The 16,797-nt window shown below is 42.6% G+C and overlaps 1 protein-coding gene and 1 long non-coding RNA gene across 5 annotated transcripts in view; both read left to right on the top strand.

Moving 5' to 3' along the window:
- The window catches only part of GALK2 (galactokinase 2), a 70,201-nt gene that overhangs the window by 47,365 nt on the left and 6,039 nt on the right, over window positions 1-16,797 (top strand). For all 4 annotated transcript variants that reach the window (XR_014162900.1, XM_081888655.1, XM_081888656.1 and 1 more), the window contains one exon: window positions 1,672-1,882. Coding sequence is in view for 3 of the 4 variants with exons in the window: in XM_081888655.1 (XP_081744781.1) it covers window positions 1,672-1,882 (211 nt within the window). In the remaining variant the exon portion in view is untranslated. The remainder of the gene's footprint in view (window positions 1-1,671; window positions 1,883-16,797) is intronic.
- Window positions 13,334-16,434, top strand: LOC309357003. Its single transcript, XR_014163009.1, has 2 exons — window positions 13,334-15,679; window positions 16,210-16,434. It is a non-coding gene; the product is annotated as an uncharacterized lncRNA (long non-coding RNA).

Genomic DNA, 16,797 nt, shown 5'->3' with positions numbered 1-16,797 from the left:
TTTTTATGTTGGAAGAGTAATGAAAAAAATTAAGGAATTCAGCTGCACTTTTCTCAAAAGCAGAGCAGAAATTTACACCCCACACATCTTTGGGTGACCAGAACTACCCATGATTCCGCAAAAATGTTTTTCAGTCTAGTCAGATTACTTTCGTGCAACAAAGTTGAACACTGGGAAAGATGAGGCTCAGCTGTCAGAACGAGATCAAAGTTAACTAATGCAGAAATACTCTTTCCAGGAATAGCCAGTCGTGTTCAGTTCAGTATATATGAGCAGCTGTTTGAATACCAGTTTATGTGTCTTTGAGGGAGTGGTCTGTGCTGAACATCAGGGCTCTTTATGGTGACTGGTCCACTATAATGGCAAGCAAACATCGAAGATTAACCACAGATCACCACAAGATTGGCCCAAGACATTTTGGTGCATGAGGCAGAAAATCACAAGCAACACCTCCCTCCCACTACTTAACATGGGGCTCAATCCAATGGGAAGATTCTGCTCTGCGGTTCTTCTCAATGTCCCAATTAATTATAGTGGCTTTTGAAGAAGAGTTGTTCTTGGTGGACTGTGCCCTAGAGAGTCTAGTCTGGGTGTTTCTGTTGCCCCTAAAACCCATCATTCTTGAAGTGGCTGTTTCACTTATCTTGTGGTAAGTTCACACCATACCCCTTCCCAGTTTAGTTTCCATCTGGACAGCCTAAGAATCAAACCAAGTTTGTTTTAAGCAGAACTTCTGGCTGTTTTTAGGCTTTATGTGCCAGAAAATCTCCAGGACATGGTGATTATGTGGCCTTATAAAGGTCATTTTTTGTGTATGTGCACAGCTTCGGATCTCAGTAGGTAAAGGGAAAACATTTCCTGTACAGTGGTACCTCGGGTTAAGAACTTAATTCGTTCCGCAGGTCCATTCTTAACCTGAAACTGTTCTTGACCTGAGGTACCACTTTAGCTAATGGGACCTCCTGCTGCCGCCGCGCTGCCGCCACACAATTTCTGTTCTCATCCTGAAACAAAGTTCTTAACCCAAGGTACTATTTCTGGGTTAGCGGAGTCTGTAACCTGAAGCATCTGTAACCTGAAGCATCTGTAACCCGAGGTACCACTGTATATGCCTCCCTTAGGATAAGCAGATGAGTCCTTTTATGAGTCCTCTCCCTTTGAAGTATGCAGGTTGGCAATGAGAGTTGAGGTATTGTCAGTGCTGGTTCCTGTGATGTAGAACACTCTCCCTAGAGAGGCCCATCTGACACCAACAGTAACTCCTTTTCAGCACTGTGCAAAGAGTTTCTTTGCCTTTTAGCCTGGTTCCCTGTAACATCACTTCACTTGAGAGAGCCGCCAGAAGACCCTCGGAACTGGACCTCAGTGTCTGGGCTGAACAATGGGGCTTTCTTCACATTTAATCTTTTTCCTTGATATATAAAGTGACTTTATTACATTTTGCAAGGTGCTATGGTTTAACGTACTTATCCCCTTAAGTGGGAAGAGTCTGCTATATTTTCCAATTCTTTAAATTAATCTTGCTGCCAATATCATGTTAAAAATTATGCTGTTCTTTGTGCTTTTCAAAGAGTTTTCTCTTAAAGAAAAAAATAGCTTGTAAGGGTTTTAGGAAATGTTTTGTATTAACTTCAAACTGCTAAGATGTCTATGCATTGTTTGTTGTTGCAGCTTCTAGCAAAATCCAGAGGCCTAGATTGGAAATCAATGGCAAAGCTCCAGGAAGTGCAGGTCAAGCTGAAACTAAGCTTAGAGGAAATGCTGGCTGTGGTTGAGGAGGTGTTTCACCCTGAGCCTTACAGCATAGAGGAAATTGGGAAAAACCTGGGAATTAGCTCCAAAGAGCTACGCACTCAGATCCTCAGCCAGAACACACAAGACGGTGAGTGCATGCCAAATTGGAGGTGGTGGTGATGGTCAGCGAATGTTTCCATTTATGTAAAGGATAATAGGCAATAGATGTGGAAATATTTTACATTTTGTATAACCTCAAGTGGACCTTCTTTTGGAATCTTTGTGGAATAAAAGGGTTGATTGTGTTGTGACCTTTTTAAAACGAAGTGGAGAAAATGCTATCTGATTAGTCAAGGCAATATACTGATAATGGCTTGGTGATTAAAAATACAGGATTGAATTAATTGCATGCAGCCTTCTAGGTCAGCAGTGGACAACTGGTAGTTTTCAAATGAACTTTGGCTCCTGAGAAATCATAATTCGGCTTACCACTTACTTGTGTGTCAGATAGGCTCTTCCTTCCATGATAGATCTGTGGTACATAATAATCTGGACATTTAGTTGGAGGAAGATGTGAGTGTGCTTGTTCTAGATTGGCTCTCTGGCCTGTGTTGTTGCTGACCACTGCTCTGAGTCACTTGGCCCTAAAACATTTCCCACCAAAAGAATATCAGAGGCAAATGAATAGCCTGTTGGGTTTGGACAAAGGATACCCAGTTTGAAACCTCTCCTCATCCATGACACTGAGTAGGTTGGCTTTGGGCAAAGTCCAAATCTGTTTCATAGTTGCTTCACATATTACAATATGCCTACATGCAGATCTATCCACATGCATGTTTTCCTTGCACACACATTGGGAAGCCACGATTGGCTGTAACTTAGCAGCACACAAAAACAAACAAACAAACAAACAAACAAACATGTGGACAGTTGTCGTATGTTTCAAGCTACCCACACATTTCCCACAGATTTTGTCACTGATAGGATTAAGGAAGATAACTGTGCAACATAACACCGGTCTTGAAAGACCTACATTGGCTCCCAGTACATTTCCGAGCACAATTCAAAGTGTTGGTGCTGACCTTTAAAAGCCCTAAACGGCCTCGGCCCAGCATATCTAAAGGAGCGTCTCCACCCCAATCGTTCTACCCGGACACTGAGGTCCAGCACCAAGGGCCTTCTGGCGGTTCCCTCACTGCGAGAAGCCAAGTTACAGGGAACCAGGCAGAGGGCCTTCTCGGTAGTGGTGCCCTCCCTGTGGAACGCCTTCCCACCAGATGTCAAAGAGAACAACAGAGAACAACTACTACCAGACTTTAAGAAGACATCTGAAGGCAGCCCTGTTTAGGGAAGCTTTTAATGTTTGATGTATTATGGTATTTTAATATTTTTTTGGAAGCCACCCAGAGTGGCAGGAGAAGCCCAGCCAGATGGGCGGGGTATAAATAATAAATTAAATAAATTAAATTAAATAAAAACAGGTGAAGCAACACTGAGATATGTTCCCATCCTAATCCTTTAGGATGCAGCAGGGACAAACTAAATCGATGCATGCAACTTACGTTCTGCAACTACTTTAAAGGACGGTGCCAATGGGGCAAAAAATTCTGGTTCTGACATGGGAGATATGTGATCAAAGCAACTTGCATGCCTCAGAAAACCAAAGGAGGTCGGAGAACGAGACCGGCTTGTTCTGTAAGATATTTAGCATGTGTTCTAAATTCTCTCCTTTGAAATAAATAGAGGCTATTTTGATTTTGATCATTTGGCGGGGGAGGTAACTTTTGATTTAGGAAGTGAATTTAATCTACTCTTATTTGCTTGGCATATACTCTTAGTATTTCTGCCTATTATTAAATGAGCCAACCACATTTTGCTGTGCACATGGAACATTTTTAGAATGTTGGCTGCGTCTATATTTAAAGCCTAGATCTCTCCCCCCCCCCTTTCATGTTAATGGCCTGGTTTCCATGTCACATGGTTAAAAAAAATACCTACAGTAATGTGAATAACCAGTGCACTAGTGCACCATGCCCAAAAGTTCACACTCCTGCTGCACCATGCACCGGGGTTTGGCTTATCATGCTGTCTGAACCTGGGCTTGTGGTTTGTTTTCCCCCCAACCATGAGTGGCAAACAAGGTTTGTTGTTAGCTTACTGCTTGTGGTTTGTGTGGAGGAAACAAATCACAACACGAAGTTCAGACAGCATGGCAAGCCAGACTCTAGTTTGGTTAGTGCATGGCAGCAGCAGGAGCAAGAGAGGAATTTCCCAGGAACTTTTGAGCAACGCTCACTCCATATTTATTATTTCACCAATATTACTATGCATGGTGCTCTTGGAGTAAGATAAGCAAAGAACAAACAAACCCAGGCCTCTGTTCCCAGAGAGTTTACCATTTTAAATGTCAGCAGAGAGGGAAGGAATATAAGGGAAGAGCAACAGGTGGCGGCAAATGCACTTAGGTACTTAGTTTTGTTTCAGGGTGAGGACTAGGGTGATAAACTAGGGTGAGATTTTCCTAGGGATTTGAAAATTGTACCACAGGTGTCTTCTGGGAGTCATAGCAAGGAAGACAGGGCAGAGCTGTTTGTAAGGGAACAGGAAAATTTCCAGGCTGATTATCATGGATTGAAGTGGGTTCTAGATTGGGGTGTGTGGCTGTATTTATTAATATCTGCTCCAACAGAATACAGTTTAGATTCAGTTATTTTTGGCCCCTCTCCCCTCTACTTCCGCTTCTTTGGGCACCTTATTCTTGTAGGAAAGACTTTTCAGTCCAAGGGAAACGTTATCCCATATAGTGTTTGCAGATGTTAGTCGAACAGAATCTGTCTTAGGATGTGGCGTGACTCTGATTCTGTGTGATAAAGCCAACAAAAATGGGTCATAGAGTAAGCTTGTTGTTTTCATTGGTACAAGACAAAACTTGGTTACAGATTCTTGTTTAGTTGCAAGGAAGAAATAGGAAAATAAAAATTAGAATTTATTGTTTGTATAACCCTCAGCTTGGTTTTGGAATGCTGAAGTACACAAAACAAAGAGATTTCTGTCTTTTCCCAGTGTATTTAAATTATACATTACTGCATATTGTTATGGGAACTGAAATAACTGGTTGAAAGGGAACCTTTGTAAAGATTTCAAAAAAATATTTTAGTTCAGTTCCTTTTCTGTTTAACGAACTTGTTAAGCAAACTATATATTATCTTATTTTCCTTTGTAGAAACAGAATTAATATTTTGTTAAAAATTTTTCTTTAACGTAGTTAAATTATTTGCTGGACTTGTTAACTGGAGGCAATGGTACCTTGTAGTAACAAAAGATAGTTGAGATGCCTTGCTCATGTTTCTGTGTAATATTAAAATTTGCAGTTAGTAATTTTTATTATTGCACCCATCTTGTATCCATGGAACTCATTATGGATATTAGGGAAGAGGTGGTACCTCTGGTGGAGGACATATTATGCTCCTTCCAGAGTAGTTTGCCCACCTTTGGTCCTCACCCTACACTCAGCTCCCACCTGTGGCTGCTAGAAGCTGTGAGCATGCGACAGCGGCCACACCCCAGAAATGGCTTTGATTGTCAGGCTAAACCAGGGAAGGATAGCCAATGGGTCTCAAACCCTAGGTGAGTTAGGGACTTCCCCTGCATACAAAGACAGGCTCCTGCAGATTGAACAGACAAGTGGGTCCAATGGTCAAGAAGGCGGTTTCTGCCCATGCTGTAGAGGGAAGGGAAAGCCAGAAAGAACTTGTCAACCTGGGAAGGTAGCCCTAGGAGAAAGAAAACTCTGGTCCTAAACCCTTGCAGCTTGACGGATATATCTAGGAGAAGAAAAAGGCTACGGAGTAAACCCTACACAAATCCAGATTACAGTCCCTAAGACAGTTGGATGGAGCCTTGTACGCCTCCTTCCGGCAACTCCTGCAGCCAAGATAGTACCAAACATATTGCTCTGCTTTCCTTTGGACCACATCAGTGAGGCTGAGAGGGGGGTCTTGTTGTCTGGGCAGCCCAGGACCTCCACACATTGCCCAGGCTTGCACCCTGGGAGGATCACTTCAGTGCTGCCAACACAGCAGTTTGACTTCACTCCTTGCTGCCAACACAGCAGTTTGACTTGCAGACCCCATTGTCTTCTGAGATGCCAACAACAACAACATTATACTGTATCCTGCATCTACTGCTCCTTTCAGATTCAAGCTGAAAGCCGAGATCAGGGTTCGGCAATGTGCGGCCCATGGGCCAGCTGCGGCCCTTGAAGACCGTTTTACCGGCCCACGAGCCACCCCTGAACCAAGCCACCTGCTCGGCGAGTCCCCTGTGTGCTGCACTAAACCGGCCGAGCAGTGCCAGAAATTGCGTCTGCGCATGCGCAGATACTGAAAATCACGTCTGCGCATGACCAGATGCCGAAAATCGCTTATGTGCAGGCATGATTTTTGGCGTCTGGGCTGGCGCAGAAGCAATTTCCGGCACTGTGGACATGCGCAGACGCATTTCCGGCGTCACGCTGCGCCAGTCCGGCCCACAGACAATCTTTGTGGGAGTGATCCGGCCCATGGCCAGTAAACCTTGCCAACCCCTGGCCTAGATTCTAATTTAGAACAAGAATAGGAATACTTCGTTTCATTTGAAGGATCTTACTTCTTGGTTATTTGCTTACATGGCTAAGGTACACTTTACCACCACCATTTGTTCTGTTTTGCTTCGCTCTGCTTGTTATGGGGTGCTTGTTGCTGTTTTGAAAAATAAAAAACATTGTATGAGTATGCCCCATCGCAGCAAGGCATTCCACAGTAAAACAGTGCCTTCATTTCCCCTATAAAATGTGGGATTTGTTTCTCTCTAAGTAAAGTATTTTAAAACAGTTTGTTCCCTTTCATAAGAACAACAAACAAAAAAACCTTGCAGTCTAATTTTGATGTGTAAACCTGGGGGCAGAATTATCTTAAGAGTTAAAAGCATCCAACCAGCTTGTTGTGGTTTTGGCAAAATCTTTTTCTACATACAGCTTTACATCCTGGAAGTAACGACCAGCAAAGTAAATCTCAAAGTACTTTGTACAACTATGGCAAGTCAAGTTGCTCAGATTGCAATCCTTACCTATTTTCAGCAGTGTTTACTTCTGTGTAGATATATGTATAGGATTGCACTGTCAAAGGCCTGTGATCCAAGAATAACTTTATCAGGATCTCTGCCCATAAAAGTATCTCTGGCGATGGACTTGAAAGGGTTTAGTTTACTTCATTATTCATGTGCTGCTTTGTGTTGAGGCAAAATGGCTTGCATTTAAAAAAGGTAAAATGTTAAAACAGAAGAAATGTAAAAGCAATAGATGCGATTTCATACAGTGATAAACAGTAGTATAGTCATACCTCGGGTTGAATATGCTTCATGTTGAGTGCGTTCGAGTTGCGCTCCACGGCAACCCGGAAGTAATGGAGCATGTTACTTCTGGGTTTCGCCTCTCGCACATGCGCAGATGCTCAAAATGACGTCATGCGCAGAAGCGGCAAAAAGAGACGCATGTGCACGCAGACGTGCCGCTGCTAGTTACATTTGCTTCTGGATGCAAACGGGGCTCCAGAACGGATCCCGTTCGTATCCAGAGGTACCACTGTATGTACAACATTAAAAAGTCAGCAATAACATACCAAAATAATCCAGAAACAGTTTATACATTAACAAATATGGCAACTGGAATTAGAAAGTTTTTCCCAACTGAGAAAAAGGGTGCCTGGCTGTTAGAGAATTCCAGTCTTGGGGTCACCAGGGATACCACACGTGGGTGGAGACAGAAAGCAGAACCCCAAGGCTGGTCATAAAGGCTGGCCGGTTCATATGATAAACAGAGGATTTTAAAAAATCATATCGTCCTTAGAGAATGCTTAAGGCTGATGTAAATGTTACCTTCATAGTTTTGGTACAGCATCTTGTGGGTAGATGGAATGATATGGTTACTTTCTTTATTAGGACCATCAGCACACTGGGCAGAGTGACAATGTTGGGGCAAGTTCCCATGTCATCCTGTCCATGGCCGTGCTTGACATTTGTTAGCAACTTTAGAGTTGACCACACGAAAACAGCTCCATTCACAAAATCACTTTGCCTCTGTCCTTAAGGTGTGCTAAGCTGTTTTCTTGAGTAGGGTGCTGAGACTTGAGTGCTACTTCGTTAAATAATGAGTACCAACACTTGGATTCAGAAGGACAGATTCATACATAAATGGCAACAGCCAGGCTGCATTGCTTAACCTTAATCCAGAAGTGGAGAAAGCAGTAGCTGGAGAAAAGAGATAAATAGTGCACAGTAACTTCTTGTGCAATGGTCTCTGAGTCAATCCCTTTTGGGGTCTATGTCACCCTTGCTGGTTCTGCTAATCTCCCAGTTTGTCAGCCGGCTGGCAAAGCTCTCAGTTGGAGGCTTGGACTTCGTAATCACAGAGGTTCTTTTTAGTTCTGTGACCCTGCTTTCTGAAAAAAAGTAAAACCATTTTTTAAAAGGCAGTTTTATCCTATAAAGAATAATAAAAGGCTAGTGTTCCATTCTAAGGAGACTTCATAAAGCAAGGTGCTGTTACCTGAGCTTGAATAAACATTACACTGTTAGAATGGAGGGCACTGATAACTTCATATGAGTGTCTGAAAGGATGCCATTTTATTTATTTGCTTGTTGCTCCGTAAGCTCTATGTGCTTTATTTTCAAAAGGTCAGACAGTTCTTTCTGTGTGATGAAGAGCTGCTGTTTGGAATGTGTAGGACGCTCTATGTGAGTCATCTGGTGGCACAGGGCAGTACAAGGATATCTAGAGAGCTTTTGTATGTATGTATTTATTAAACAAACAAACGGTTTTGTATTAGGAGCAGTAGGGGCAAGTGAAGAATCAACCAACAAAGTAACTCCAGGCCCAAATATTTTGGACCTAAAATACTGGTTATTATGGAAAACAAAACAAAAAAGTTTTAAAAACATTTCAGTTTCTAAACTTAATATTGAATACATCCAAACCAAAGCCTTTGATTTTGCTTTGAACTTTGCTTTTTCCATCTAGGTCAAATGGAACCCCTTAATAATAATTTTCAGATTTTGTTCTCCTGAAACCCTTTAGATTAAAAAAAAATGGATTCAAATCTATGGTTTAACCCATACCTTTTATAAAAAGTAAAATATCTGCTCCCATTGCTTTTGTGAATTGTGAAAGTCATACCTAACTAGTGCGGGAAACATGACCTAAAATGGTAATGATAGTGAGTAAGGGACCAGTAGTAAGTTTCAGGTGAAACACACCTGGTCACAGCTGGCCCATGAAGGCAGAAATCAAATTAAAACCTGGGTTCCGACTCTTTCAAAGGTTCATTAAGGCCAGTCATACGGATAGCATTTGTAAGACCCAAAGGTATAGTAGCATGTGAAAAAAATGCTTTCAATATGACAAAATGTTGCAGCTAAATCTTCCCATACCCAGCACAGAAACACATCAGTTGTTTTACTGCCACCATCCATCTCCACCCTAGCCACCCCTATTATTCACTGCTAGTCTCTGACCTTTCCCTGTCCCCTATCACTTGCTGCTTCTTGCTGACTACAGGTTATGTTTGTCCCATGCAGAACTCAAAAGGAGTCGAGTCCGACACATGGGCATCATACAACTGGTGCATGACAGTAGCACAATTGCCATCTCCACACCAGTACATGTATAATCCCCATGTTTGCTTTGGCACAAACTACTGTTTTCCAGTGCCAATGGAATACTAGGAAGTGGGGCTTACTTAATGGAATAGCTTGCTGGGACACTGTCGTCTGTGTGGATTAGTGATGCCTATCTGGTCCCTCAGGGGAAATAGTGTCTGTTTAGAAAGGGCTTTATTAGAGCAAAACAAAGACGTCTACCTGCTTATATTGCTGTATTTCCAGGTTATTATAGTCTTAATGTTTTTCCTTTTGGCACGCATTAGGTCGAAATTTTCATAGTAGGTAGTAGCAGCCTCTGGCGTTGTTGAGAGGGGAAACAAGCTTGCTGATTTCCTTCTCCACAACCAACTTGGTTTTTGTTTGGTTTTTTTGTTTTTACCTTTCTTTTTCCTTTCTTCTCCTGTGATGAGGCTGCATTTTAATGTTTCAATATTTTAATGTTGTATTTAAAATCTTTTTAAGTTGTATTCATTCAACTTGTTTTTATTATTGCTTGTTAGCCACCCTGAACCTGGCCTTGGCTGGGGAGGGTGGGGTGTAAAAATAATAATAATAATAATAATAATAATAATAATAATAATAATAATAATAATTTAGTAGAATGTTCAGGAGCTCCTCTGAAAATCACGGTTTGTTTCAGGCATCTATGGCTGGGGGACCCATAATCCTGAAAGGAGTGGGAGGGAGGGAGAGACCTCCATTTTGTAGCAGCTAAATCAGCTGAGCTTTTAATGTTTAATAGGTTGTTGTATTTTAGTGTTTTGTTGGAAGCTGGCCAGAGTGGCTGGGGAAACCCAGCCAGATGGGCGGGGTATAAATAATAAATTATTATTATTATAGCTTATTTGCAGTTTGTCTTTGGAGAATTTGAGCTTCCAGGATGAGAAGCTATCTGCTTGACTTTTTGCAGCATGGACCAGATGTTGATTGACTGTGAAGGGTTTTTTTGTGGCTTACAACACAAGCAGTTTAAGTGCAATCCACTTAATGCATGTGGGAGCTATTGAAGAGGGCCCCTGACAAGCATGTGCAGGAATGTGGCCCTCCAGATGTTGCTAGATTACAGCTAACACCACCCCTGACCATGCTTTTTGGGGCTGATGGGAGTTAAGTCCCGTAACATCTGGAAGGCCACAGGCTAGTCACCCTGATGTACAACAGGAATCTGGGTGCCAGCTTTGCTTTGCTTTGCTTTCTTTATGTGACCTTGGGAAACCTGAAGTTCAGCTGTTCAACTGTAAGATGAGAAGTGTGGCCCCGTAAGCCAATTGTGGTTGCGAATCTGGGCCTCTCTGTGGAGGTTTTGTTTCCATTAGTGTATCATAAGAATAAAAGTACCATCCTCCTGGGTCAATCCAAAGCTCCATATAGTTCATCATCCTATTTCCCATAGTGGCCAGCCAGATATTTCTGGGAAGCCCTCAAGCAGAGCAGGAAGGCAATAGTCTCCCCCATGGTTGACTCTTAGTGTTTTGGTACCCAGTGGTATACCTCCTCTGAACATGTCTGTGAGCCATATTCCAATGCAGTGCTTGGTGGTGCTTGCTAAGTGATTCCCATTCCATGTATTGAAATGGAGGTGTTGGTAGCTTTGGTGTCTCATTACTTCTTTCTGTTAATGCCTGTGTTCCATTATTCCTCCTTTCATAGCCCAATTAAGGAATCATATTGCTCTGAATTGAAAGATAAATGGCTCTTTCATTCAGGTGACTTTTGTCAAATGTCGAAATAAAAAATAAAAATTGCAGGAGAAGGGTTGGGTGGCTGGAGCTTAATCCAGGACAGTCTTTCATTACTTGCTCCCTAATAAAAGAGCATACTGCGAAGGGAGCTCACATCATTTGAAAAGTGGATTCATGATTGTGAGGAGGATACAAGGGCTTAGTCTCTTAAGGTGTATGGTTTGCTGCTTGATCTGACAATGTCAACCTTTGATAACTTTAAGGCTGTATGGGAAATAGATTTAGGAAAGCAAATTGACCCAGCATGCTATATTTTCTTTAGGTTGACTGATAAAAACATTCAGAATAATATTGCCCTCTGTTAAGTACAAATATTTAAAGATTATTCACAGGTTAGGCTGTTAGAGACCTACTAGCACCTCTGGTGACTGCTTAGTAGAAATATTTTAGGAGAATGTCATTGAGGAGATGAGCCAAGTGTCAAGTCACCAAAGATCCACAACTATGCCTTCTATCACTTTTGGGGGATGTCTCAATTTAGACATTGTTGCCAAATAATTGTTCCAACATATGGTGGTAGTGGCTAGACTAATAATAATAATAATAATAATAATAATAATAATAATAATAATAAATTTTTATTTATACCCCGCCCTCCCCAGCCAAGACCGGGCTCAGGGCGGCTAACAACCAATAATAAAAACAAGTTGATTAAAATACAATTTAAATGAATTAAGATACAATATTAAAACAATTAGGGAGCAATCTCTTCATAGGAGGAGAAAGGAAAAGAAAGAGGGGGAGGGAATCAAACTGATTCTGAGCCAAAGGCCAGGTGGAACAACTCTCTCTTACAGGCCCTGCGGAAAGAGATCAGATCCCGCAGGGCCCTGGTCTCAAGAGACAGAGCATTCCACCAGGCCGGAGCCAGTGTTGAGAAGGCCCTGGCTCTGGTTGAGGCAAATCTAACTTCCTTAGGGCCTGGGACCTCTAGGGTGTTGCTATAAATGGACCTTAAGGTCCTCCATGGGGCATACCAGGAGAGGGGGTCCCGTAGGTACGAGGGTCCTAGGCCGTGAAGGGCTTTAAAAGTCAAAACCAGCACCTTAAATCTGACCGTGTACTCCACCGGGAGCCAATGCAACTGGAAAAGCACTGGGTGAATATTCTCCCATGGCAGAGACCCCGTGAGGAGCCTCGCTGCAGCATTCTGCACCCGCTAGAGTTTCTGGGACAGTTTCAAGGGCAGCCCCGCGTATACTGTCCTAACATTGGAAAAATGCTAATGGGCTAAACTTGAGAAGCTGGTATAAGAAATTAATGGTATTTAGTGGCAATGGAGACACTAACACACTACTTTCAAGTATTAAGGAAGCAAACACAAACTGAATCCTTTCACACAGCTTTAGAAGATTTTGTTTAGTTTGTGAACCAGATAAACACAGAGATGCAATTATCATCACAGTATGTCTTAATTTGGAACAGTTTGTAAAGCCTAATCCAGAATGAATCCGATTCCAGCCTGTTGCTGGGAATGTACACTGAAAGAAGACGGACACTGATACTTCATCCTGTTTTGGCATTGATGTTTGTATAATCTGCTTGTCCAAGGGAAAGCAGAAACGGTTATTGGATCTTTTTTGTTACTTGTGGAGTTTGTCTATACTATATAAATCACAATAAATTTAAAAATAAAATGGGAGACGTGATGTTAAAACTCTTTAACTATGTAGGTTAGGTGGGGGGAACTAGCCCAAATTATAGTCCTTTCTACTTCTCTGTCTTGCTGGTTGGTGGAGGTGACAGATGTGCACCTCTGCATCTTACAGATGCTGCATGGTAGACCTTTAAGTGGCTGCATGACTCCTCGTTACTTGAATCCATCATGTGTTAGTACTTGTGGCTTTCTCCAAGAATTGGGCTGCTCTACCAGCTAAATACAATAAAAGTAAGGTAAAGGACCCCTGACCGTTAGGTCCAGTTGCGGACGACTCTGGGGTTGCGGTGTTCATCTCGCTTTACTGGCTGAGGGAGCTGCTGTTTGTCCACTTCTGCAGACAGTTTTTCTGGGTCATGTGGCCAGCATGGCTAAGCTGCTTCTGGCGAATCAGAGCAGCACATGGAAATGCTGTTTACCTTCCCACCGAAGCGGTACCTATTTATCTACTTGCACTTAACGTGCTTTCGAACTGCTAGGTGAGCAGGAGCAGGGACTGTGCAACAGGAGCTCACCCCGTTGCGGGGATTCGAACCGCCGACCTTCTGATTGGCAAGCCCTAGGCTCTGTGGTTTAGACCACAGCGCCACCCACGTCCCACACACAATAGAGCCCCTTAATTAAATACTATCATTCCTCAACTCACATTTGCTTGGCAAACAGTCACTCTAATAAGAAAGTCTAAGAAAACAACAATGCAACCCCGGTTTCTGTCATTTTGGATGTAATAATTGCTTTGAAAGGATTACACTAGATTAGAGGCAAAACCAAATGTGGAGAGGTTATAGAGCCTTCTCTTACATGACAGCATGTTGTTGAGAACATGCCTTTCCAGCGTCTGGCTGGCAGGAAGAAGTAAAAAGATGATTCCCATGGCCAGTACGTAACGTGACGAGCTTGAGAGAACCGCGAAGTGCTTTAAGGTAATCTGGCCAGTGAAGCGTTGCTTTACCGAAGGGTGGTCTCTGAATCAATCACAGCCTTTGGCAAGATGTTGGCCTCCAAATTGAAACCAGACATGTTTTCAGTTCATTCTCTGGGTTACTACTGTTCAATGGTGATTTACAAGAGAGTGTGAGCAATGGCAGACTCTCACGCAACTTTCAGATATGCCCTAAACAAATGCACATTTTTAAAACTGCCCCGCTGTAAAATAATGCCTTCAAAAGGAAATAGTCTGGAAAGAGAATTTGTCTAGAGAGGAATGCTCTGTTTTCAACACACACCTCTGTAAACCACCCAGCAGTGATACTGTGCATTGCATGGTGCGAAAGTAGCAGAGACCAATTCATAAACACAGGGACAAACTGTACTCCTGAATGGATTTGGTAAATTGGGAATTGGGAAAACTTCTTCCATTGTTCAGTGACCCATCCCAGGGGGGTCATTTCCATTGGGGTACATAGTTTTCCAATTTTGATGGGTTTTAATCTTATTCCAAAACAATGATGTATTTAGGCAACTCTTCCATTGGGTCCATTCTCATTAACAGCAGTTATGTTTCATATCGGGCCAAATAATCCTGGCACCTCTGAAGATGTTGTTTTCTTCATTCATCACTGTAATTCCCCCTCTGCTTCCCATGTCCTTGAGGAGAGACAGGAAACCAATGTCTCTCAAATTTAAACCAGCTAAAGTGGACATTTTACGGTGGCAACGCATGTTGTGAATGATGTGCTAGGAAGTGCATTTGAGTACCATCTTTTATTCAGCTTTTCCTACAAGAAAAATCTACTGGCGTTTTATATCACTCCCAGAATTCAACATGGCCAAAGATCCAAGAACCCAATAGAGAAAATATGTTGGCTGATCTCCACCTGGCACCCAGATTGGGTCCCTGGTGGATGCAATTAAGGCCTTAGCCCTTTGGAGTATTTCTGCATGAAAGGGCCATTCAGTTTTAATGTGAAAATATTTGTATCCCTTGAACTCATATATACATATATGTTACTTTTGCAGCTGCATATGTAAACCACTTCCACTGCAATTTATTGCCGTGTCGTTTTGAATCTTGAAGATGCCTCAGATGCCTGTGGTCAGGCAAAAAGACAGGATATAAATGTTATAAATAAATAAACAATGGTCAAGAGAGAGAGAAATGCAAACTGGGTGATTGGTAGTTCAACCCTATGCATGTTTGCTCAGAAATCAGGCAAATTTTGTTCAGAAGGGCTTTATTGCTTATTAAGTAAGTTTGGGAATGTAGCCTGAGTTGAAGGGACTGGTGAAGAGATGTGCAAAATAAACTTCAACAAAAATGTTAGTAAAGGTGATAGAGGAAGGGATAGGACAATGCTTGAGATAAAGAGCAGTGAAATACACTTTCTCAACAACCATTACCATCCTTATGTTAAGGTTAGTACTTGATAAGGTTGGTAATACTTTTGAGGTTATATATTTGATGCTGGAAGAACGCTACTCACTTGGGGGCTGGCACAAGGCTAGGCATTGATAGTATAAACTACCCATCATATTTGCTGGTCTGGGCTATATGAAATTTACTGGTGGAGAGAATCTTATAAAGCTTTTTCATTCACCTGTGTCAGGTCCTACACAGATAACAGTGCCACCCTGTTGTCAGGGCCAACACTGGTTACAGGTGATGCTGAAGTTGATTAGTAGTTCCCAGTTCCTTGGTTGCATGAAAGTTTGAAACACAGCTCAATCAGAAAACTTCAGAAAGGTATTTATTTGTTGCCACCTGAGAACCAGTGTTAGACTATGACCTGGGAGATCAGGCTTTGAATCCCCACTCAGCCATGAAACTCATTGGGGAACCTTAGACCAGTCACCATCTCTTAGCCTAACCTACCTCATAGGGTTGTTGTGAGAATGAAATGGGAACATAGCTGTCAACTGTCCCTTATTTGGCGGGAAACTCCCTTATCCCAGCGCCGTGTCCCGCTGCTGTCCCTTATTGATGATGTCTCTTAAATTTCTTGGGTTTCAAAGGAAGCAGCTCCTCTCCCTCCCTCCCTGCCGGCCAGGGAGGAGGGAGGCTCCAACTGTGTTGTTTGGCTACGTTGCTCACCCAATAAGGAGTCTAAGAACGACTGGGGGGTGGAACTTGCATGCCTTGTTCCGATCAAATCGGCCGCGTTGCCTGGGGACTTGCCTTTGCTCAGCGCTTCCCAGCAGAGAGGTGATGGTGGTTTTTCTTGCTGCATCCCCTTTGCCGGGTTGCTGCACTGTGGAAACCACCGCTTGAGGCTTCGTTTGGCTGCTGGCTGGGCTTTCTGCCTTTGGCTCGGAGGGGCTCAGAAGTTGTACATACCTGTGCCCAGAAGATCCCTTATTTTGGCTGCTGATCCCTTATTTTCGAGGCTGCTGGCCCCTTATTTTCAAATCTGTAAGTTGAAAGCTATGAATGGGAAGGAGGAGAGCAATGTACACCACCTTGAGCAACCTGGAAGAAAATAAAGTGGCATATAAATGTAATAAATGAATGAATGCTGAATTTATGAGCAAACACAACAGGAGAAACATATTGTGGATTTCAAAGGAGTCAACCTCCTAGTCATGGCATTTCAGATGCCGACAGGTATAGGAGGTACACATTTATTGGGTTCCATACCAACAGGGGCTCCAGACTCTTGTCTTTCATTTTTTTTAAAAAAAGAAAAAGCAAGTCAATTAGACATTTCTGAAGGAAGTTAAGAAGACCACAAACCATGGAGGTAGCTCTAATGCTTTGACACTTGTCAAGCAGCGCCATTGCTCAGGATGCTTAAGCAGGGGAAGGAGTGTTGTCTATTCCTACTTGGAGTGGGGCAGCAAGAAAAGCAGAATGGAGAAAGCTACTGGAGTATGTTTGTTAAAGCACTTTCCTCCTGACCACATTATTTCAACCCCCAAGTTTGCTGCCTTTACAGAATACAACACAGCTGACTGGCATGGTATGTTTTATGTCGTGATAACTGCAGTCCCTTATCCCTCTGCATACCATCTTCGTTGCTGTGGATCAGAGCT

Source organism: Podarcis melisellensis (genome assembly GCF_964234715.1).
Source record: "Podarcis melisellensis genome assembly, chromosome: 14".
Classification (NCBI taxonomy): Eukaryota; Metazoa; Chordata; class Lepidosauria; order Squamata; family Lacertidae; genus Podarcis; species Podarcis melisellensis.
This window is presented reverse-complemented; position numbering and strand designations above follow the sequence as displayed.